The sequence below is a fragment of the Pseudophryne corroboree genome, chromosome 4 (assembly GCF_028390025.1).
Source record: "Pseudophryne corroboree isolate aPseCor3 chromosome 4, aPseCor3.hap2, whole genome shotgun sequence".
NCBI classification, from domain to species: Eukaryota; Metazoa; Chordata; class Amphibia; order Anura; family Myobatrachidae; genus Pseudophryne; species Pseudophryne corroboree.
The window spans coordinates 227,413,700-227,438,202 of record NC_086447.1 but is presented as its reverse complement, the minus strand read 5'-3'; the positions used below and the strand labels follow the sequence as shown (position 1 = coordinate 227,438,202).

The 24,503-nt window shown below is 47.1% G+C and overlaps 1 protein-coding gene across 1 annotated transcript in view; it reads right to left on the bottom strand.

The window, feature by feature from the left end:
• Positions 1 to 24,503, bottom strand: part of HLTF (helicase like transcription factor) — a 479,436-nt gene that overhangs the window by 370,045 nt on the left and 84,888 nt on the right. Inside the window, exons 6-7 of the mRNA XM_063915956.1 lie at positions 5,202 to 5,276; positions 2,305 to 2,496 (exon numbers count right to left, since the gene is read on the bottom strand). Of these exons, the coding sequence (XP_063772026.1) occupies positions 2,305 to 2,496; positions 5,202 to 5,276 (267 nt within the window). The remainder of the gene's footprint in view (positions 1 to 2,304; positions 2,497 to 5,201; positions 5,277 to 24,503) is intronic.

Below are 24,503 nucleotides of genomic sequence, written 5' to 3'. Positions count from 1 at the left end.
CAGTCACATGTTATACATTAGTATAAGCAATATGAGCACCATCATCAACTACAAATACAGTTCAAGTATGTAGGAGAACATATTACTGAATCACGTTTAAACAGATCTAACATATTCAGATGCATAGCGAAAGAAACAACTGTAATAGTATACAGACTCATATGCAATAGGTACTTATCTAACTATTCGTACTCAAAAGGTAGATAGAGACTTAGTGCTGTATTACCCGTACTTAGTACAGTGAGATACAGGGAGACTCACCCGGCTTCGAGGTCCGATCAATACGTGAATGCCGAGTGGATCTAGACACTACTAGTGTACATTGCCGCTCCATGAATCTATAATGAACACAGACGCTCAGTGAACACAGACACACCAGTCACACAGCCGCCTATGCTGTGACTGGGTCCCCTTCGTATACAGCATCTCAGACGGAAGTGGGAAAACAGTTCATGGCGGGAGACTCTGAGGAAATTGGTCATGAACCGGGGGAGGGGCGACCAGGAGAGCATCTAACTCCCCACTGCTGACATCAACTATTTATCATCTGCAGCCTCATACTATTCCTGGAGCCTATGATCCCTAAGGCCTTGCGCTGCTGCACCCGAGGTGGCAGCTGCGTCAGTGACTGTTTGGTAGTCTCCTCCTAAAACAGTGCGGCTGTGTCCGTATTCCCCTTCTCAGCGGAACCGATGCCTTACCTTCTCCCCATGCTCCGGCCACAGCCTGGTAACGTCTGCTGGACCTGCTAGTATATAAGACACAGACGCCCGACAAAACAGCACTGTACTCGTGGGTAAGCGTTGTCGCGACCCGGCGGAGAGTTGTTGGAGCGACTCTTTCTAAGGAACGTATAAGACGCTTTTTAGACAGATCACTCAAGAAAAAAACAGTAAGACTATAAAAATAAAATAAGAAAGCTTAGGGCTGCTAAAAACCAGCAGCCCTCTGACCATGGTCCGGCTCCTGCCGCACCAAACAAAAAACTAATTTGCCTGAGCAAGGAATATATGGACGGGCCCGTTGCATGCTGCGAGGCCGAAAAGCTTTGACAGATTGGTGCAAATCCGCTGACGCTTCATCATATCCCAATGTTAACCTGTGGATAACCTGTGGACCCTGCCGGAGAAATTAGTTGTTTGGAGTACTGAGAATCATTTAAACGATGAGAAGACCAAGGAACTAACTGTGGATCTTAGAAGAGGGTTGTCGCAGAAACCACCGGTGTTTATCAGCGATCAAACCGTTGAAATGGTTGTATCATTCCGTTTTCTTGTTTGACATGGTCTGCTCACTTGAAGTTGATAATTAAAAAAGCTGAGCAACGACTTTTCTCCTGCGATGCTTAAGAGCCGCAGGTGTTAGTGTGCAGACCATGTTAAACTTCTACAGGTACTCAATTGAGAGTTTACTAACTTATGGAATAGTTACATGGTACGGCAGCTGCACTGCCAAGGATCAGAGTGCTTTAGAGCGGATTAGAAGGGCCGCTAGTAAAATCATTGGCATGCCATTGCCTACCTTTTGTGAGACATAGTCTCAGGGTCTTAAAAAAAGTCAGATGTATTATATCAGAACGTGGTCATCCTTTAAACAAGTTTTTTTGTCAAACTCCGGACCCAAAAGAGGTTTCAAACCTTGCTAGCACTCTCAAATCACTTTAGAAATAGCCTTCTCCCATCTGCAGTACGGATGCTAAATGTGTGAGTGTATTATTTTAAGTGTTTTATGTATGTCATGATTTGTGCTGTCCGCTACTGGGTGCTACGTACTTTAGCTGATGACAAACTAAAACTTTGAACCAAACTGCGCTGTAAGAGCATTGACAATGCGGAAACTTGTACCTACATAGATCCCAGATGTAATCCTGCATCCACTTCGCTTGAAGAAAAAGGCAGAAACGGGGCAGACAAAAAGAGACCCCATTGGGGTGACCGGCTCACTCGGCACATTTCTAAAAACTGAGGGCTGATGGGGTATAGAGGGGGAGGAGCCTTCATACTTTTTGATAGCTTCAAAGTGCCAGCTCCCTATAGCCACAGTCTATACCCCTGTGTCATCATCTACTCCAGTGTCCCCTAGTGGCTGAATGAGAAAAAAATAAAATAAAAAAATTGGTATGTGGTAGGGGCTAAAAGCATATTATAGTCCAAAATGTATGGCAAATCAGCAAGAGTGGAGATAAGGTTAACCCACAAAAGGACATAAATAAAAAAAACACAGTTGGAATATCAATTTAGGCTCTTTTACACAAAAAAATAAATAAACCTGTAGTACAATTGTACAGAATGCAGGAATACATACCAGGCCCATGTCATCTGCTAGAATCCCTCCTCTGACTGTTTCTGGCTTCTCTTTCTCTGCAAAATTTGTAAGTGTGTTGTAGTAAAGGTTATTCCTCTCTTCCCAAAATGGTGGCAGCTCATTACTGTTCTCACGTGAAACCATCCATGCCAGTGCCTGCTTCTGATGAAGCAGCAACAGGGTTCCCACAGCCTATAAAGATTAAAGTGGCATGGAATTTAATTATATAGGACACATTAATAAGTTGGATAATAATTTAATTTTCTGGACTCTTCTGTGCAGGCTTCCTCCAGCCGAAAAGTTGATGTGCAGAGTAAGCCAGTCAAGTAGTGAGCACTATACTCTGACAGCCTGGATCAGCTTCCTAGTGGTGTCAGCACTACACTCACTGTGGGCTGAATTATTTCACATGTCACAGCTTTTTCTTTGATCCCATCTGGGGAACCCCATCCACCCTCTATACCCCATGTACAATGGGGTATAGAGGGTGCCACTGCAGAAATGGGTACATCTTCAAACCTAACTTTTTCAAAACAAAACTCCTCCCCTCTACATCATAATAATCTGAAATCACCAATTACGTTTAAAATATGTACCCAGCTGGGTCACATTTTCTTTTTGAAGCTTATCCAACAGCAAGAAAATGTTTCTAATGTATTCTTAAACTGATGTATTTTTATTTTTTACACAACTAGCTCACACTTGGAGCAAGTTTGAAAGCAACAATTGCTGACAGGGCTCTCAGCTTACCGAGTCTCAGTAATAATTTGGAGCCTGAGACAACTTCGGTGCCAAAGTTCTCTGGGCTCGCCAATGGTCTGGGGACCACAGCTGCTATTACGAGGATAGAGCTCTTTCCTACCAGCTAAATCTTCTAAACCAATAGTTTTTTTTTTTTTATAAGACTGCAAGGGGACTTTGGGCCTAATTCAGGTTGGATTGCAAATCGCAATCTAACTGCAGTTTCTCCACTGGCGCCCACTGCGCACACGCAGGTCCAGTCCTGCGCAGTTAATGCTAATGTTTAGCATTAACTGCGAACGCCTTTGCCTGATTGACAGGCAAGAGGCATTAGTGGGGCGGCAATGCTCCATTTCCAAGGCGGAGATGGAGCGCAGCAGGGGTGGAGTTTGCGAAACAGAGGCGTTGCGGTTATCAGGGAAGCTGTGTGTCATCACACGCAGCCGCTGCAATGTGAAAAATGGCAGTGGGCCTCCTGCCGTTACAGACAGGCTGCGCCAGCAAGAGGCATCCACAATTTAAGCAATTCCATTCGCAATTTCAGAGTGATCAAATTGCTGGGAGGGAGCTTGCATGCTGGGCGGCCCCCAGCATTAGAGCAAAAGTATTGTAAATTCTGCTGTTTAGCAGAATTTACAATCCTAACTGAATAAGGTCCTTTGTCTCGTTTCATAGCTTGCAGAAACAGGTTGCATGACAGTCTCTACTCCCACCCAATAACTCCTGTGGTCATCTACGCATTTAGTCCGACAATGCCACAACTGTGATGACCAGCAATCACCAGGAGTCATCCAGCAATGACAGAAAGCAGTTTGACCTGAGAATTATGGCCTCAAAACCCATGCTCTTAAAATCAGAGTCTTCGGGATCCTGAGTTCTAGCTTTGCAAATTGTGCAACATGTGCTTTAGCCTGAATATCATTACAGTAGGTCTATTTTTGTTTGACCCCAATAATCTATTACTTGTTGAAACACATTGGCATGCAGCGACCATTCTCCTGGAAGAATTCTGTGTCAACTCTGTCTGCACCCCTATCTTGTATGCCTGGAATGTAGACTGCTGATATGGTGGGAACATGTTTGTCTACCCAGTGGAAGCTATTGCTTGTTTTTGAAGATGTCATAGAAACGATGAACAAGAACAAAAAAACCTATATCTTCTATAAATGATAGTTTAAATTTCTTTGTGTGAAAGGAGTTCATACTGCAAGATTTAGCTCATCTAGGTGATTTTCCTTTTTGCAGGATGGATTAGATTGAATTCTAGTTTGGGATTAGGTTCCCTGAGGGTTCAGGATTCAGCACTTTCAATTTACTTCCAGAGAAAGATACAGTAGCTGCTATTACGGAGCTGCAAAATTTTATTCAGGGTGACCTCCATGTACAACTACCACATATTCCACTGGGTATGGTATTATATGTTGGCAGTCAATGTTGAGATAAGAATGTTAACATATTCATAAAGTCGATATTGACCATGTTGACATTCATCTTGTAGACAATGATAAAATATTAAAATATTAGAATGTCTACTTATCGTCCCTGGTGGCCTAACGCTGCAACTGCGTCCTCAGACTCGTGTGAGACTTCCAAGTCAGACTGTTCGACACTCAGGTATTTCTTCCTTAACCTTCCCCCTGCTTCAGCGTAACCCTAGCCTAACCTCGCAGCCTAACCCTAATTGTCAACATTCTGATAGTGTCAACATTGTACCCATCGACACATTGCATGTTGACATTCTGAATGTCAACCTTTTGACTACACTGCATTCCACCAGTCCCTCCGTGGGATTCTTATTTGCCATTTCTATGAAGAGACAGATTTTCTTCTCTATACCAGGCTTGGTTAGTTTTCAACTGAGGAGTTACTATATTTGAAAATGTGTCCACTTCTCCAATGGCATCATCTACACCCCAAGGTGGCAGCATCCCCGAGATGGATTCAGAGAAAGGGATTTAACGAGGAGTATCAATAATGCTATTTCTCTGCAGTGCAGGCTGGAGGAGAGCGCATTGCATGCTGCATAGGATGCAGTCTCAGATAAAAAGGGATCTAGTGACAGAAACACTTTACATTATGTAACATGTAGTAAGCGCACTGATAAAGTGACAGTACATGGACAACTGAACACATGATATGAAGCCAGCAAATCTTACCGCTGCAGGTTCTAACTCTTGTGTTTTGTCATCTTCTTTAAGATCTTCAAATAATTTATCAAATTCGGTCTTCAACTAATAAATGAGCACAAAAGAGAAAAAAAAAAATGTATCAATGTACAATACACATTTTTAGTGACTTGGAAAGCCACTAGGTTAAATGTAACTTTAGTGATATTAGAGGAGCACTTAAGAACAAAACCAGGTATCATCTTATCAGTCAGGTTCTGTTGGTATATATGGTTCATCACCTGGTGAGCGGACGCTGCATAAGACTGCTCTAATGTAAAAGGAAAAGTCCACCTTGAGATAAGAATATCTGAAGCTACACTGCATGCCAAAAGTCTACTGTAAATGGGATCAAGCAGGAGAAGAGTGACACTTTGGGGGTAATTCAGACCTGATTGTAGCAGCAAATTTGTTAGCAGCTGGGCAAAACCATGTGCACTGCAGGTGTGACATAACATGTGCAGAGAGCTAGATTTGGGTGGGTTATTTTGTTTCTATGCTAGGTAAATACTGGCTGCTTTATTTTTACACTTCAATTTAGATTTCATTTTGAACATACCCCATCCAAATCTAACTCTCTCTGCACACGTTATACCTAACCCCCCTTCAGTGCACATGGTTTTCCCACCTGCTAACAAATTTGCTGCTACGATCAGGTCTGAATTACCCCCTTTGTAATCCTTGCTCCTATCAACCTGGTTTTGTATCAGTTACAAAGTGTTTTGTGTACTGCAAAAGTGTGTAGGAGGCAAGAGAGCAACATCAGGACATGCAAACGTCTGGGGTCCAATTAAGAAACAGAGAGAGAGAGCGATCGAGAGCGAGAGAGCGAGAGAGCGAGAGAGCGAGAGAGAGAGAGAGCGCGAGAGAGAGAGAGCGAGAGCGCGAGAGAGAGAGAGAGCGAGCGAGAGAGCGCGTGTGTGTGTGTGTGTGTGTGTGTGTGTGTGTGTGTGTGTGTGTGTGTGTGTGTGTGTAAGTGTGTAAATAAAAACCTCAGGACAATTTGTTGAAAAAGAATTTTAATTCGAAATATTTGTCCACAGTAATCCTCTGACATACTGTAATTAGGGGGGTATTCAATTAGTGCCATTTTTTTCAACCAGTCGAAAAAAAGGGCACTGGCGAAAACTACATGTATCAGCGAATTCGCTGCCAATAACGAGTTTTATAGTAAGAACTTACCATTGTTGAAACTCTTTCTGTGAGGTACACGGGGCTCCACAAGGATAGACATAGGGGTGTAGAGTAGGATCTTGATCCGAGGCACCAACAGGCTGAAAAGCTTTGACTGTTCCCAGAATGCATAGCACCGCCTCCTCTATAACCCTGCCTCCCTACACAGGAGCTCAGCCCAATGCAGTAGCGGGAAGAGAGACGACAACGGTTAGAAGCCACATACACCACACACTCACAACGGAGAAGTGTCAGCGGCTAATGCCATACCAACCCAAAGAAGCTAAGTGCGTCAGGGTGGGCGCCTTGTGGAGCCCAGTGTACCTCGCAGAAAGAGTTTTAACAAAGGTAAGTTCTTACCATAAATTCGTTTTCTGCTGCGGGGTATACTGGGCTCCACAAGGATAGACATAGGGGATGTCCTAAAGCAGTTCCTTATGGGAGGGGACGCACTGTAGCGGGCACAAGAACCTGGCGTCCAAAGGAAGCATCCTGGGAAGCGGCAGTATCGAAGGCATAGAACCTTATGAACGTGTTCACAGAGGACCACGTAGCCGCCTTGCACAATTTTTCAAGGATCGCACCACGGCGGGCCGCCCAAGAAGGTCCAACAGACCGAGTAGAATGGGTCGTAATGTGAGCAGGAGCCGAGAGACCAGCCCTCACATAAGCATGTGCAATCACCATTCTAATCTATCTGGCCAAAGTTTGCTTGTGAGCAGGCCAGCCCCGTTTGTGAAATCCAAACAGCACAAAGAGAGAATCAGATTTTCTAATAGAAGCAGTTCTCTTCACATAGATACGGAGAGCCCGTACCACATCCAAAGACCACTCTTTGGGAGACAGATCAGGAGAAACAAGTGCCGAAACCACAATCTCCTGGTTAAGGTGGAACGAAGAAACCACCTTAGGTAAATATCAGGGACGAGTCCTAAGAACCGCCCGGTCACGGTGAAATATCAGATATGGGGAACTACAGGACAAGGCACCCAAATCCGACACTCTTCTAGTTGAAGCAATATCCAGCAGAAACACCACCTTAAGGGAAAGCCACTTAAGATCAGCTGAACCAAGAGGTTCAAACGGAAACTCTTGTAACGCCTCTAAAACCACGACAAGTCCCAAGGAGCCACAGGCGGGACATAGGGAGGTTGGATACGCAACACACCCTGAGTGAAGGTATGCACATCAGGTAAGGTCGCAATCTTTCTATGAAACCACACCGACAAGGCAGATATTTGAACCTTGAGGGAGGCCAGACGCAGGCCTAAGTCCAGGCACTGCTGAAGAAAGGCCAACAACTTGGCTGTGCTAAACTTGGAAGTGTCATAATTGTTAGATGCGCACCAAACAAAGTAAGAATGCCAGATCCTATGGTAAATCCGAGCAGAAGCCGGTTTCCGGGTCCGCAACATAGTTTGAATGACCGCCTCAGAAAACCCTTTAGCCCTTAAGACAGAAGCTTCAAGAGCCACGCCGTCAAAGACAGCCGGGCTAGGTCCTGGTAGACACAGGGGCCCTGAACGAGGAGGTCTGGGCGTTGTGGAAGTAGAATTGGACGCTCTGACGATAGGCCTTGCAGGTCTGAGAACCAGTGCCGTCTGGGCCACGCTGGAGCTATGAGAAGCAGATTTCCTTTTTCTTGCTTGAACTTCCGAATTACCCTGGCAGGAGTGACACCGGAGAGAACACATATGGCAGCCGAAACCTCCACGGCACCGCCAGCGAATCCACGAATGCTGCTTGAGGATCCCTTGTCCTTGCTACGAAGACCGGAACCTTGTGATTGTGTCGAGACGCCGTCAGATCTACGTCTGGAAGGCCCCACTTTTCCACTAGGAGTTGAAACACTTCTGGATGGAGGCTCCACTCGCCGGCATGTACGTCCTGACGACTGAGAAAGTCTGCTTCCCAATTCAGGACTCCCGGAATGAATATTGCCGATATGGCCGGTAGAAGGCGTTCCGCCCAATGTAGAATCCGTGAGACTTCCTTCATCGGCAAACGGCTTCGAGTGCCGCCTTGATGATTTATGTAAGCCACTGTGGTGGCGTTGTCAGACTGTACTTGAACAGGACGGTTCCGAATTAAATGCTGGGCCAGGTTCAAGGCATTGAAGAATGTTGATCGAGAGGAGGAATTCCTCCTTGGTCCACCGACCCTGAAGGGAGTGTTGCTCCAGCACCGCGCCCCAAACTCTTAGACTGGCATCTGTCGTCAACAGGACCCAGTTGGATATCCAGAAGGGACGGCCCCTGCACAATTGTCGGTCCTGGAGCCACCAGAGCAGCGACAGACGGACCTCCAGAGTCAATGAGATCATGTGAGACCTGATCCGGTGAGGCAGGCCGTCCCACTTGGCTAGAATCAGCCTCTGGAGGGGGAGAGAATGGAATGGAGCATACTCCACCATGTCGAATGCTGACACCATGAGGCCCAGCACCTGCATCGCTGAATGCATCGACACTTGCGGACGAGAAAGGAAGCAACGAATCCTGTCCTGAAGCTTCAGGACTTTATCCTGAGACAAGAACAACCTCTGGTTGTGAGTGTCCAATAGCGTTCCCAGGTGCACCATGCTCAGGGACCAGGGAGGATTTCTTCCAGTTGATGAGCCACCCGTGGGCTTGTAGAAACCGGACAGCCATATCCAGATGACGTAGGAGAAGTTCTGGGGAATTTGCCAGGATTAACAAGTCGTCCAGATACGGCAGTATCCTGACCCCCTGACGGCGGAGTACCACCGTCATCACTTTGGTGAAGACTCGCGGAGCCGTAGTTAAACCAAAAGGTAACGCCCGAAACTGGTAATGGAGGTTGCCAATCGCAAACCTCAGGTATTGTTGATGTGACGCTGCTATAGGGATATGCAGGTAAGCATCCTGTATGTCCAGGGAGACCATGTAGTCCCCAGGTTCCAAGGCCAGAACTACAGAGCGAAGGGTTTTCACACGGAACTTGGAAACCTTCACAAACCTGTTCAATGCCTTGAGGTTGAGAATGGGCCGGGAGGACCCATTCGGTTTCGGGACTAGAAACAGCGGAGAATAGTACCCCCGGCCCCTCTGCGCAAGAGGCACCTGTACTACGACTCCTGTATCCAGGAGGGTCTGTACCACCGAATGTAGAGTGTTTGCCTTTGTCTGGTCCAACGGGACGTCTGTCCGGCAAAATCGATGAGGGGGGCGGTTTTTGAAGGCTATGGCGTAACCTCGAGTGACGACTTCCCGTACCCAGGCATCTGAAGTGGTCTTCAACCATTCCTGGGTATACCCTAGAAGCCAGCCCCCCACCCTGGGATCCCACAGGGGGAGGCCCGCCCTGTCATGCGGCAGGCTTATCGGTCTTGGAAGCTGGCTGACGGGCCGCCCAAGCTCTTTTGGGCTTTGGCTTACCAGGTTTGGAAGTGCGGGCCTGCTTGTTGTACGCCTGACCTTTTGCTTTACCTGAAGGACGAAAAGGGTGAAAGGAAGTACCTTTAGCCTTCGACACAGAAGGAGCAGTACTTGGCAGACAGGCAGTTTTGGCAGTAGCCAAGTCAGCCACAATCTTATTTAAGTCCTCCCCAAACAGAATATCTCCCTTAAAAGGGAGTACCTCCAGGGTTTTTCTAGAGTCCCGATCCACAGACCAGGATCTCAGCCACAATATCCGGCGAACCAGGACTGATGTAGTAGAGGCCTTGGCTGCTAGGATACCGGCATCAGAAGCCGCCTCTTTAATATAGTGAGAAGCTGTGACAATATATGACAAGCATTGTCTAGCATGGTCAGAAGAGATTTCAGCTTCTAACTCCAAGGCCCATGCTTCAATAGCCTCTGCAGCCCATGTTGCTGCAATATTGGGCCTTTGTGCAGTACCCGTGAGGGTGTAAATCGCTTTCAGACAACCCTCCAAACGTTTATCCGTAGGCTCTTTTAGAGACTTGATGGTAGTGACAGGTAGAGCTGAGGAAACCACCATCCTAGCCACATGCGAGTCTACTGGAGGAGGCGTTTCCCAATTTTTAGACCGCTCTGGAGCGAGGGGATAGCGAGCCAGCATCTTCTTTTGAGGCACAAACTTCTTACCCGGGTTTTCCCAGGGTTCCTGACGTATATCAAGTAAAAAATCATTTAATAAGTACGTATTTGTTGACCCCGGCGTCCATACATATACTAGGCATAGATGGTCCATTTCTACATTGTTGGTGCTTATGCATCTATTTTGTGGGTAGGTTCCATATCTATACTAAGCTATTCTTCCTATATATCAGGGTAGGTGCTACCACCTCCTTTTCTAAAAGTAAAGTATCTTTCCCAATGGTCTCCTTCCTATATCTCTCATTATCAAACATAGTATTATTCTTGAATCTCATTTACGCTAAGTTCAGCACTGAACTGGGCATGAGTTATAAATTATTTATGTCTATCTATAGACAATACGCTTCTCTATTTCTCTCTCATAGATTGCTTTTCTCGCTTAGACCGTGTAGTTTTGGTTTAATTTGAGCTGTGTATGACCATATTAACAGAAAGATTTTTTAAACCCCTTTCTCTATATAACAATAGACATTTATTCTACTTATATAACAACTAAAAATATTAAAAAATAAATTGTGAAAATATGTTCCTTGACTCCGATTTTGAACCGGTGACCTTTTGGCCGCAGTCCATTTTCTATCCGTTGGGCTATTGCGGCCGTGAGAACAAGTACTGGTTCTATATATATATATATATATATATATATATATATATATATATATATATATATATATATATATATATATATATATATATATAAAAAACTACTCTGGGATGCCATATCTATGCTAATAGCCGCTTTCGGTATAAGGGTGACTAATTAATGTTGATTACTATAAAGTGAAAACTAAAATATAATTACGATACATCAAGGGTAGTCAACTAGTAAAATTAAACTATATTATAACCCATGTGAAACTTACTATAAATTTATAATGTGGGAGTGTTAAGTTTATTTGCCCCAAGTAAGTTTCTTTATGTGTCAAATATATATATACATGCAAATTATGAGACCATCTATACCTATATTTTCGACACCTCTTCTACCGATAACGGCAATATAATGTTTATATCTTTTTCTTTTCTGTTGTCCTAACTTATTTTGTATTATTATTACTTCGTATTATTACTTGGAATTTATATAATCTGTACACCTGATTAAAACCAGTGAATGAAATATGTGCAAACGACCCAACATAGTGTGAAACCCAATTACAGCCTTTAGGTGTGAATAAAGAGACTCTAAAGCTGGTTGGCTGCTGACCACACCTGTCAAATGGGTATTCACACTTCCTGAGGAAACTGCCGGTATCGTGGGCAGAGAAACGCGTAGAGGGTCACCTTTGTTACCTGTCCACTGCTGGAGACTCTCACGGACCATCCGTTACTTATATCAAGGGATTAGGACGTTCTCTCAACATCTTTTTCAACTGGACACACTTCTACCAAACTCTCCCTGCTGTGCTTGGAAAGCCCCGTCTTGCTGAGGTGTTACGCAGCATGTGCGATTCTCTCTGCCGGACATCCTGACACAGCTGCTGTCGGCTGCCGAGAGCCACCTCCGCTAACTGCTATTGACGGGAATCAGCGCTTACAACTACGGGTGAGAACGGATTTTAATACTAGGGGTGAGCAACAGCAATAAAAAAACCCTCTGCTTAAATTTATCAGCAGATTTTCCAAATGACCTGTCGAGACATTATCTAAGCCCCTTATCAGTACGGATGCCACCAGCTTAATATATTACTGTGGACTGCAACATTAACTTTAATTGGCGCATCAGCCGATTACAGTCATCTTATCTTTTATTGTGAATGTGATTATCTTTATATATACATATGTATTTGCACTGCTTTTGTTTTTAACTTCTAATTAATCATCCTAGGTGGTTCTTTCCACCGTACTTATTATTAAATGATTTTTTACTTGATATCAGCGCTCCTTTAATGTTTTCTATAGAACATTAAACTATATATCTTTGAATAAGGCATCCAGTTGCCCTCTAGGAGCTGCTTTCATACTACATATCCTTTATCAGGTGTTTTCCTAAATTTAATCCAGTAGCGCCCGATGCAACGGGGTAGACATTCCCCGTATTCTCTTTTTCCTGACGTATATCCACTAGGTCAGAGGTTCTCAAACTCGGTCCTCGGGGGCACACACAGTGCATGTTTTGCAGGTCTCCTCACAGAATCGCAAGTGAAATAATTAGCTCCACCTGTGGACCTTTTAAAATGTGTCAGTGAGTAATTAATACACCTGTGCACCTGCTGGGTTTCCTGCAAAACATGCACTGTGTGTGCCCCCGAGGACCGAGTTTGAGAACCTCTGCACTAGGTGGTCAGAGTGAGGTAAAACTTGTTTAACCACATTCTGATGCTTGAACCTATCTGGTTTCTTAGGAGTGACGGATGGCTCGGGATCATCCGTAATCTGTAAAATCAACTTAATAGCTTCCAAAAGATCAGGAACATCCACATGTGAACTACCCTCCCCATCAGCAGTATCTGTGTCAGAATCTGTGGGGTCAGTGTAAGTGCCATCTTCATCAGACGAGGTGTCAGTGACAGCAGTGGATTGTGAGGAGATAAGAGCTCGCTTAGAGGACCCCTTGGACTTGGGCGAGCAATGGTCAGAATTTTTAGTAGTCAGGGACTGGTTCAACTTCTTCAATTGAGCAGATAAATTGTCCGCCCACAGCAATTTAGCTACAGGGATCACTTACGGTTGAACCGGCATAGCGGGTCCCATAGGGGGTGTTAGTTTATTAACTAGCGTATGCAGAAGCGTGGAAAAAGCAGCCCACGGTGGGTCATTAAGTACCTCCGTTGCCACAGTCCCACTGGGGGGCAAGGAGCCCCCAGAACCAGAGCCCACAGCTGCTATATTCTCCTCATATGGATCTGTGGCTTCAGCAACACCTGCAGTGTGTTCCGCCCCAGAACCGTTACCTTCAGAAGCAGACATGATATATAACTTGCAGTATCAGGTAACACAGTACAATTGGCAGCAGCACAATACCTCTTACCCAAACCCCTGCGCAGTGTAATCAGCACAAGCAGAGATATAGGAGAGATATGGTGACTAAAATCACAGAGAAAAATTAGAATTTACTTACCGATAATTCTATTTCTCGTAGTCCGTAGTGGATGCTGGGGACTCAGTCAGGACCATGGGGATTAGCGGCTCCGCAGGAGACAGGGCACAAAAGTAAAAGCTTTAGGATCAGGTGGTGTGCACTGGCTCCTCCCCCTATGACCCTCCTCCAAGCCTCAGTTAGGATACTGTGCCCGGACGAGCGTACACAATAAGGAAGGATTTTGAATCCCGGGTAAGACTCATACCAGCCACACCAATCACACTGTACAACCTGTGATCTGAACCCAGTTAACAGCATGATAACAGCGGAGCATCTGAAAAGATGGCTCACAACAATAATAACACGATTTTTGTAACAATAACTATGTACAAGTATTGCAGACAATCCGCACTTGGGATGGGCGCCCAGCATCCACTACGGACTACGAGAAATAGAATTATCGGTAAGTAAATTCTTATTTTCTCTGACGTCCTAAGTGGATGCTGGGGACTCCGTCAGGACCATGGGGATTATACCAAAGCTCCCAAACGGGCGGGAGAGTGCGGATGACTCTGCAGCACCGAATGAGAGAACTCCAGGTCCTCCTCAGTCAGGGTGTGCCCCTGACCAAGTATCAGCTCGGCAAAGTTGTAAAGCCGAGACCCCTCGGGCAGCCGCCCAAGATGAGCCCACCTTCCTTGTGGAATGGGCATTTACATATTTTGGCTGTGGCAGGCCTGCCACAGAATGTGCAAGCTGAATTGTACTACACATCCAACTAGCAATCGTCTGCTTAGAAGCAAGAGCACCCAGTTTGTTGGATGCATACAGGATAACAGCAAGTCAGTTTTCCTGACTCCAGCCGTCCTGGAAACTATATTTTCAGGGCCCTGACAACATCTAGCAACTTGGAGTCCTCCAAGTCCCTAGTAGCCGCAGGTACCACAATAAGCTGGTTCGGGTGAAACACTGACACCACCTTAGGGAGAAACTGGGGATGAGTCCGCAGCTCTGCACTGTCCGAATGGACAATCAGATATGGGCTTTTTTGAGACAAACGCCGCCAATTCTGACACTCGCCTGGCCGAGGCCAGGGCCAACAGCATGGTCACTTTCCCTGTGAGATATTTCAAATCCACAGATTTGAGCGGTTTAAACCAATGTGATTTTAGGAATCCCAGAACTACGTTGAGATCCCACAGTGCCACTGGAGGCACAAAAGGGGGTTGTATATGCAGTACTCCCTTGACTTCTGGACTTCAGGAACTGAAGCCAATTCTTTCTGGAAGAAAATCGACAGGGCCGAAATTTGAACCTTAATGGACCCCAATTTGAGGCCCATAGACACTCCTGTTTGCAGGAAATGCAGGAAACGACCGAGTTGAAATTTCTTCATGGGGCCTTCCTGGCCTCACACCTCGCAACATATTTTCGCCACATGTGGTGATAATGTTGTGCGGTCACCTCCTTCCTGGCTTTGACCAGGGTAGGAATGACCTCTTCCGGAATGCCTTTTTCCCTTAGGATCCGGCGTTCAACCGCCATGCCGTCAAACGCAGCCGCGGTAAGTCTTGGAACAGACATGGTACTTGCTGAAGCAAGTCCCTTCTTAGCGGCAGAGGCCATGAGTCCTCTGTGAGCATCTCTTGAAGTTCCGGGTACCAAGTCCTTCTTGGCCAATCCGGAGCCACGAGTATAGTTCTTACTCCTCTACGTCTTATAATTCTCAATACCTTGGGTATGAGAAGCAGAGGAGGGAAGACATACACCGACTGGTACACCCACGGTGTTACCAGAACGTCCACAGCTATTGCCTGAGGGTCTTTTGACCTGGCGCAATACTTGTCCAGTTTTTTGTTCAGGCGGGACGCCATCATGTCCACCTTTGGTCTTTTCCAACGGTTCACAATCATGTGGAAGACTTCCCGATGAAGTCCCCACTCTCCCGGGTGGAGGTTGTGCCTGCTGAGGAAATCTGCTTCCCAGTTGTCCACTCCCGGAATGAACACTGCTGACAGTGCTATCACATGATTTTCCGCCCAGCGAAAAATCCTTGCAGTTTCTGCCATTGCCCTCCTGCTTCTTGTGCCGCCCTGTCTGTTTACGTGGGCGACTGCCGTGATGTTGTCCCACTGGATCAATACCGGCTGACCTTGAAGCAGAGGTCTTGCTAAGCTTAGAGCATTGTAAATTGCCCTTAGCTCCAGTATATTTATGTGGAGAAAAAACTCCAGACTTGATCACACTCCCTGGAAAAAAATTTCCCTGTGTGACTGCTCCCCAGCCTCTCAGGCTGGCCTCCGTGGTCACCAGCATCCAATCCTGAATGCCGAATCTGCGGCCCTCTAGAAGATGAGCACTCTGTAACCACCACAGGAGAGACACCCTTGTCCTTGGAGATAGGGTTATCCGCTGATGCATCTGAAAATGCGATCCGGACCATTTTTCCAGCAGATCCCACTGAAAAGTTCTTGCGTGGAATCTGCCGAATGGAATCGCTTCGTAATAAGCCACCATTTTTCCCAGGACTCTTGTGCAATGATGCACTGACACTTTTCCTGGTTTTAGGAGGTTCCTGACTAGCTCGGATAACTCCCTGGCTTTCTCCTCCGGGAGAAACACCTTTTTCTGGACTGTGTCCAGAACCATCCCTAGGAACAGCAGACGTGTCGTCGGAAACGGCTGCGATTTTGGATATTTAGAATCCACCCGTGCTGTCGTAGAACTACTTGAGATAGTGCTACTCCGACTTCCAACTGTTCTCTGGACTTTGCCCTTATCAGGAGATCGTCCAAGTAAGGGATAATTAAGACGCCTTTTCTTTGAAGAAGAATCATCATTTCGGCCATTACTTTGGTAAAGACCCGGGGTGCCGTGGACAATCCAAACGGCAGCGTCTGAAACTGATAGTGACAGTTCCGTACCACGAACCTGAGGTACCCTTGGTGAGAAGGGCAATTTGGGACATGGAGGTAAGCATCCTTGATGTCCAGGGACACCATATAGTCCCCTTCTTCCTGGTTCGCTATCACTGCTCTGAGTGACTCCATCTTGATTTGAACCTTTGTATGTAAGTGTTCAAAGATTTCCCATTTAGAATAGGTCTCACCGAGCCGTCTGGCTTCAGTACCACAATATTGTGTGGAATAACACCCCTTTCCTTGTTGTAGGAGGGGTACTTTGATTATCACCTGCTGGGAATACAGCTTGTGAATTGTTTCCAATACTGCCTCCCTGTCGGAGGAAGACGTTGGTAAAGCAGACATCAGGAGCCTGCGAGGGGGAGACGTCTCGAATCTCCAGTCTGTACCCCTGGGATACTACTTGTAGGATCCAGGGGTCCACTTGCGAGTGAGCCCACTACGCGCTGAAACTCTTGAGACGACCCCCCACCGCACTTGAGTCCGCTTGTACGGCCCCAGCGTCATGCTGAGGACTTGGCAGAAGCTGTGGAGGGCTTCTGTTCCTGGGAATGGGCTGCCTGCTGCAGTCTTCTTCCCTTTCCTCTATCCCTGGGCAGATATGACTGACCTTTTGCCCGCTTGCCCTTATGGGGACGAAAGGACTGAGGCTGAAAAGACGGTGTCTTTTTCTGCTGAGATGTGATTTGGGGTAAAAAAGGTGGATTTTCCAGCTGTTGCCGAGGCCACCAGGTCCGATGGACCGACCCCAAATAACTCCTCCCCTTTATACGGCAATACTTCCATGTGCCGTTTGGAATCTGCATCACCTGACCACTGTCGTGTCCATAAACATCTTCTGGCAGATATGGACATCGCACTTACTCTTGATGCCAGAGTGCAAATATCCCTCTGTGCATCTCGCATATATAGAAATGCATCCTTTAAATGCTCTATAGTCAATAAAATACTGTCCCTGTCAAGGGTATCAATATTTTCAGTCAGGGAATCCGACCAAGCCACCCCAGCGCTGCACATCCAGGCTGAGGCGATCGCTGGTCGCAGTATAACACCAGTATGTGTGTATATACCTTTTTAGGATATTTTCCAGCCTCTCAGCTGGCTCCTTGAGGGCGGCCCTATCTGGAGACGGTACCGCCACTTGTTTTGATAAGCGTGTGAGCGCCTTATCCACCCTAAAGGGTGTTTCCCAACGCGCCCTAACTTCTGGCGGGAAAGGGTATACCGCCAATAATTTTCTATCTGGGGAAACCCACGCATCATCACACACTTCATTTAATTTATCTGATTCAGGAAAAACTACAGGTAGTTTTTTCACACCCCACATAATACCCTTCTTGTGGTACTTGTAGTATCAGAAATATGTAACACCTCCTTCATTGCCCTTAACATGTAACGTGTGGCCCTAAAGGAAAATACGTTTGTTTCTTCACCGTCGACACTGGAGTCAGTGTCCGTGTCTGTGTCGACCGACTGAGGTAAATGAGCGTTTTACAGCCCCTGACGGTGTTTGAGACGCCTGGACAGGTACTAATTTGTTTGCCGGCCGTCTCATGTCGTCAACCGACCTTGCAGCGTGTTGACATTATCACGTAATTCCTTAAATAAGCCATCCATTCCGGTGTCGACTCCCTAGAGAGTGACATCACCATTTCAGGCAATTGCTCCGCCTCCTCACCAACATCGTCCTCATACATGTCGACACACACGTACCGACACACAGCACACACACAGGGAATGCTCTGATAGAGGACAGGACCCCACTAGCCCTTTGGGGAGACAGAGGGAGAGTTTGCCAGCACACACCAAAAACGCTATAATTATACAGGGACAACCTTTATATAAGTGTTTTTCCCTTATAGCATTTTAATATATATATACATATCGCCAAATAAGTGCCCCCCCTCTCTGTTTTAACCCTGTTTCTGTAGTGCAGTGCAGGGGAGAGCCTGGGAGCCTTCCCACCAGCATTTCTGTGAGGGAAAATGGCGCTGTGTGCTGAGGAGAATAGGCCCCGCCCCCTTTTCGGCGGGCTTCTTCTCCCGTTTTTCTGAGACCTGGCAGGGGTTAAATACATCCATATAGCCCCCAGGGGCAATATGTGATGTATTTTTAGCCAGAATAAGGTACTATCATTGCTGCCCAGGGCGCCCCCCCCCAGCGCCCTGCACCCTCAGTGACCGCTGCTATGAAGTGTGCTGACAACAATGGCGCACAGCTGCAGTGCTGTGCGCTACCTTATGAAGACTGAAGAGTCTTCTGCCGCCGTTTCTGGACCTTCACTTTTCGGCATCTGCAAGGGGGGTCGGCGGCGCGGCTCCGGGACGAACCCCAGGGTGAGACCTGTGTTCCGACTCCCTCTGGAGCTAATGGTGTCCAGTAGCCTAAGAAGCCAATCCATCCTGCACGCAGGTGAGTTCACTTCTCTCCCATAAGTCCCTCGTAGCAGTGAGCCTGTTGCCAGCAGGACTCACTGAAAATAAAAGACCTAACAAACTTTTACTCTAAGCAGCTCTTTAGGAGAGCCACCTAGATTGCACCCTTCTCGGCCGGGCACAAAAATCTAACTGAGGCTTGGAGGAGGGTCATAGGGGGAGGAGCCAGTGCACACCACCTGATCCTAAAGCTTTTACTTTTGTGCCCTGTCTCCTGCGGAGCCGCTAATCCCCATGGTCCTGACGGAGTCCCCAGCATCCACTTAGGACGTCAGAGAAAATACGTATTAAAGTATATCTTGTGAAAATCCTATATAAATATAAAACCTGACGCACCAAGCCTCCTCAGGTTATAGAATATAGGGATAGCAAGTTGAGTGAGAGACACGAAATGGAAACCATTCAGCAAGCTAAAGCACACACATATAGTCACAGTTGTACAATGCAGAGGTTATTACTAAAAATAATACTGCACTGGACCAGCTTATATAGCTATGTAGTCAATAGCTATAACACTGCACAGTAAGAACTGGATGTATATCACAGGGTAATTGTACTAAAAAACCCTGACTAAATGCACTCTTTCTTAACTAACACTGTCTAAGAGGCAGGTAGAATACTTAAGTGTCATGTAAAGTCACAGCACTGACAACCAGGCGGCTTAACACAGGAGGATTTGCCAAAGCAGTCCCAGGAACAGTGTAGCTGAGAGAAATGGTGCCCAGACACTGACAGGGAGTGAGGGAGAGACAGATATGCAGCTCCAGGGCGGGAACATTTGTGGGAAATGGCGCCCTGGAGCTGGGGGAGGGGCTCCAGGTCTAAGCCTTATCCCCCTGCTGGCAAAACCACGGGGTACTGTGGGCTACTATTAAAATGGTTTTGAGGGAAAACCTGACCTGCACCCATGCCCTCGTGATCTAGTGGGATCGCCTGTACTGCCAGTGTCCACCGCCAGCGCGAGCGGCCCGCCTCCCACTGACCGCGATAAAGTACGGGTCCCGCAAGCGGGACCCACTCACCACCTCCCGAAGCGTGGCCACACGATCCCGGAGAGCCCCCGTCGTGTGTGCCTGACCATGGAAGAAAACCAAAGCCTCCTGCTGTAGTTACCCGGCAACCAGGGCTCGGGAGTGTACAGCGCCGCTGGGGAGAGAGGGAGCTGCAGCAGTGAATGTCAAAAGACATATACACACTGCTGCAGCCCTTGAAGTCTTCACTTTTCTTCTCAAAAAGCTCTTCTTAGGGCTGCCCAGAGCAGCCCCTCTATTATGTGCCTGCTATCTGCGGCACCAACTACCAAACTGAGCTCCTGTGCAGGTAGGCGGAGTTATAGAGGAGGCAGCGCTATGCATTCTGGGAACAGTCAAAGCTTTTCAGCCTGTTGGTGCCTCGGATCAAGATCCTACTCTACACCCCTATGTCTATCCTTGTGTACCTATCCTATGTGTCTATCCTTGTGCCCAGTGTACCCCACAGCAGAAACACGTGTTTTGGAGTTTTTGCCCGTTTTTTAGCGCAATGTTCGCCCATGCCGATACAAACACAAAAATGAAACAGCATGGGGAAAAATGGATTTAAAAATGGGCAAAAAATGCCTGCAATTGAATACCCTGTGTCGAAATAGTGACGCTTTTTTTTTCGACCAGTCAAAAAAAAATAGAACTTGATTGAATACCCCCCTTATACTTTTATGGCACAACCACTAATTTAAAAAAAATCACATGGGAAGGACTGCCAGCATTTCGAATGGAAGCTCATGGCACATTGTAAAACACTTTTTTTTTTTTTTTTAAAGAGGCTTATTACCAGATGACAAAAATAGGTTCAATAAAGCAGTTCAAAGCACCCCCACCACATCCAAATAGTATATATAATGTACATAAGGTGAGGGTTAGGGAGAAATAACATTATTTAAACCAGTTTTTATTTTTGCATTAATGTTTCAATGAAAAAAAATGGAATCCTGCTTATATATATATTAATACTGTGAAATAATCGTTATGGTAAAACTTACCGTTGATAACGTCATTTCTCCTAAGTACACAGGATAACATCGGGATATGATGACGCGACAGCAAGTGTGCACCAAACGGTCAAAGCTTTCGGCATCCCAGCATGCAACAGGCCCATCCATATATCCCCGCCTCCTGGCTCAGGCGAATCAGTTGTTTTTCCAAAGCTCAAGGCAGGAGCATCATAGATAGCCCTAATCAGGCGAGAAGAACAATAGGCGAATGCATTGATGAACCAACACCCGGGGTGGCTTCAGGACATACAGGACCATGGCTTGCATAACCAATGCCTTTTCCTGCGGAAGAAACACCCGCTGCACTTCCGCATCCAGGATTATTCCCAGAAATGACAACCTCTGGGTTGGTTCCAAATGTGACTTTGGAAAGTTCAGAATCCAACCGTGACTCTGGAGCAGTCGCATTGTGAGTACAATGGACTGCAGCAGCTTCTCCATGGACGATGCCTTTATCAGCAGATCGTCCAGATATGGAATTATGTTCACACCCTGCTTGCGTAGGAGAATCATCATTTCCGCCATCAACTTGGTAAACACCCTCAGTGCTGTGGAGAGGCCGAATGGCAGGGCCTGGAACTGAAATTGACAATCCAGCAATGCGAAGCGGAGATAAGCCTGATGCGGCAGCCAGATCGGAATGTGGAGGTACGCATCCTTGATATCCAGTGATACCAAGAATTCCCCTTCTTCCAGACCTGATATCACCGCCCTGAGAGACTCCATCTTGAACTTGAACTCCATTAGAAAGGGGTTCAATGATTTTAGGTTCAGAATGGGCCTGAACGAACCATCCGGTTTCGGTACCACAAAAAGGATAGAATAGCAACCTTTGTTCAGCATGTGAGGTGGTACTGGCACAATGACCTGTGCCTCTACCAGCTTTTGGACAGCGTCCTGTAGTACACAGTGCTGTCTGCCAACAGAGTTGGTAAGCCTGACTTGAAAAAGCGATGAGGAGGGAGACTTAGGGATACAGGCTGGAATTTCAGAGACACAATATCTACCACCCAGGGATCTAGGCCGGACGATACCCAGACATGACTTAGGTGTCTGAGTCTCGCTCCCACTGGCCCCACCCCCAGGGCGTGCAGTCCACCGTCATGCGGAGGACTTTGGCGTACCCAAAGCAGGCTTTTGTTCCTGTGAACCTGCAGCGGCAGGTTTCTTGGACTTATCCCGACCTCCCCTAAAGAAGGTATTGGATGTTCTGGCCTTTCTAGGCTTGTTAGGCCGAAAGGACTGCGGTGCAGCTGAAGAGAAGGATTTCTTCAGAGCAGGTGCTGCTGAGGGAAGAAACAAAGACTTACCCGCTGTAGCGGTGGATATCCACGCGTCTAGAGCTTCCCCAATGAGAGCCTGACCTGTATAGGGTAGGGACTCCACACTTCTTCTGGATTCCGTGTCGGCCGACCACTGGTGCAGCCATAGTCCCCGACGAGCTGAAACAGACATGGAAGAAATTCCCACAGTCATGGAACCCAGGTCTTTCATGGATTCTACCATAAAACTTGCTGAATCATGTATGTTGCGTAAATACAATGCAACGTCATCCCTATCCATCGTATCCAAATCCTCAAGTAAGGCAGCCGACCACTTCACTATTGCTTTTGCAATCCATGCACTAGCAATAGTGGGACGTAATATGGCCCCAGAAGAAGTGTACATTGATTTAAGCGTTATCAATCTTTCTATCTGCCGGTTGCGTTAAGGTGGTAGATCCCGGGACAGGCAAAACCACCTTCTTTGAGAGTCTTGACACAGATGCGTCAACAATCGGAGGGTTTTCCCACTTTTTCCTATCTTCCTCAGGGAAAGGAAAAGCCACCTGGATCATTTAGGGATCTGGAACTATTTCTCAGGGTTTTCCCATGCTTTTTCAAATATAGCATTCTACTCCTTTGACGCAGGGAAGGTTAGCGAGGCTTTTTTATTTTCAGTGAAAAAAGCCTCCTCAACCTGCTCAGGTGTGGTATCATTAACATTTAAGACATCCCTGATAGCCTCTATCAACAATTGCACCCCCTTTGCAAGAGATGCGGACCCCTGAAACACATCCCCATCACCATCTGTAGTGTCAGAATCGGTATCCGTGTCGTCTTGTGTGACATGCACAAGCGCATGTTTGTGGGGGTATATAGCGGGGTGTCCTGAGGTACCAGAAACAGGCCATACAGCCACAGAGCTCTGTAATACCTGGGTTGCAGATTCATTACTTGCAACCCTGTCAGAAATCTGAGAAATCCAAGATTTGATAGAGGAAAACCACTCTGGTTCCCTTGCTGGTATCTGTGCTAAACCAGTGCTATCCTGATTACATGGAATGGAATCATCCTGGGAAGATAAATCCTCCGCAGCATATGACACAGTGTCCCTGGACATAGCTAAAGGGGACTACCAAACACTCTCCACACACACACACAGGTGAGGGCAGACAGAGTCTCCCCCCCCCCCCCCCCCCCAAGAATGGCAAGAGAGACGCAGAGATCGGAGCCAACCCACAGTACTGCGCTTTCAATAAAAGGAAACCCCATACCAGCACAGTCTGTGTCTCTTAATAGGAGAGACAGTCATTTTACAGCCTCCCCTCCCTTCTATAACCCCCTGGTACCATGTACTGACAGTTGGAGCTGCTGTGGAGGGACCTGTTCTTCCATCCAGCACTGTGCAGGCAGGAAAAATGGCGCTGGAACGCTGCTGGGTCCGCTTTGAGAAGCTCCGCCCCCTTATTGACGCTGTCTTCCCGCTCTTCAGATTTTATACTCACCTGAGGAAAAACTTGCTGGCTGAGATCCGCGGACCCCGACAGACTTGCTGACCAGTGTGGGGGTAAGAGCTGGCCCAGGGCGCCCCTCACAGCGCCGCACTATGTGCCTCTGAACCTTCCCAGGAGTGCAGTTAGTACTGCGCTCCCTCCCCGTTGCCGCCATCTTTACACCGGCCCCTCGCTTGCTAGGGGGGTCGGTGACTCACTCACCACTCTTCAGCGTCTGTAAGGGGTTGGTGGCATGCTGCTGGGGCGAGCGCTTCCCTGCGGCGGAGACCGATCCGACCCCTCTGGAGCTCAGTGTCCAGTCAGTGGCTCAGACCCCGCAGGGCGGACACTGCTCCCCCCCTTAGTCCCACGCTGCAGGCAGGCTGTTGCCAACAGCCTCCTGTAAAAAAAAAAAAACTCTAAAAACAACGTTTACTAGAAGAGCTCAGGAGAGCTCCCCTAGCTGTGACCGGCTCCTCCGGGCACATTTTCTAAACTGAGTCTGGTAGGAGGGGCATAGAGGGAGGAGCCAGCCCACACTCTCAAACTCTTAAAGTGTCAATGGGCTCCTGGTGGACCAGTCTATACCTCATGGTACTAAAGTGGACTCCAGCATCCCCTAGGACGTAAGAGAAACAATAGCAAGCCTGCCCTTACTGTATGAGAGAGGGAGACAGAGAGAAGGGAACAGCACACCCAAGCTAAACAGCCCCAGTGAGGCTGCAAGCTGTTATATCATGGTGCAATACCGGAGTATTAGTCCTTTTCAGGACACAGATTGTGTACAATAGCGGCTCTCCCCCTTTGCTACACCCCTGTACCAGTTTTCCTGCGTATCCCGAGTGTATGGAGGAGCTGTGTGTGCCTGCTGCTGCAGCT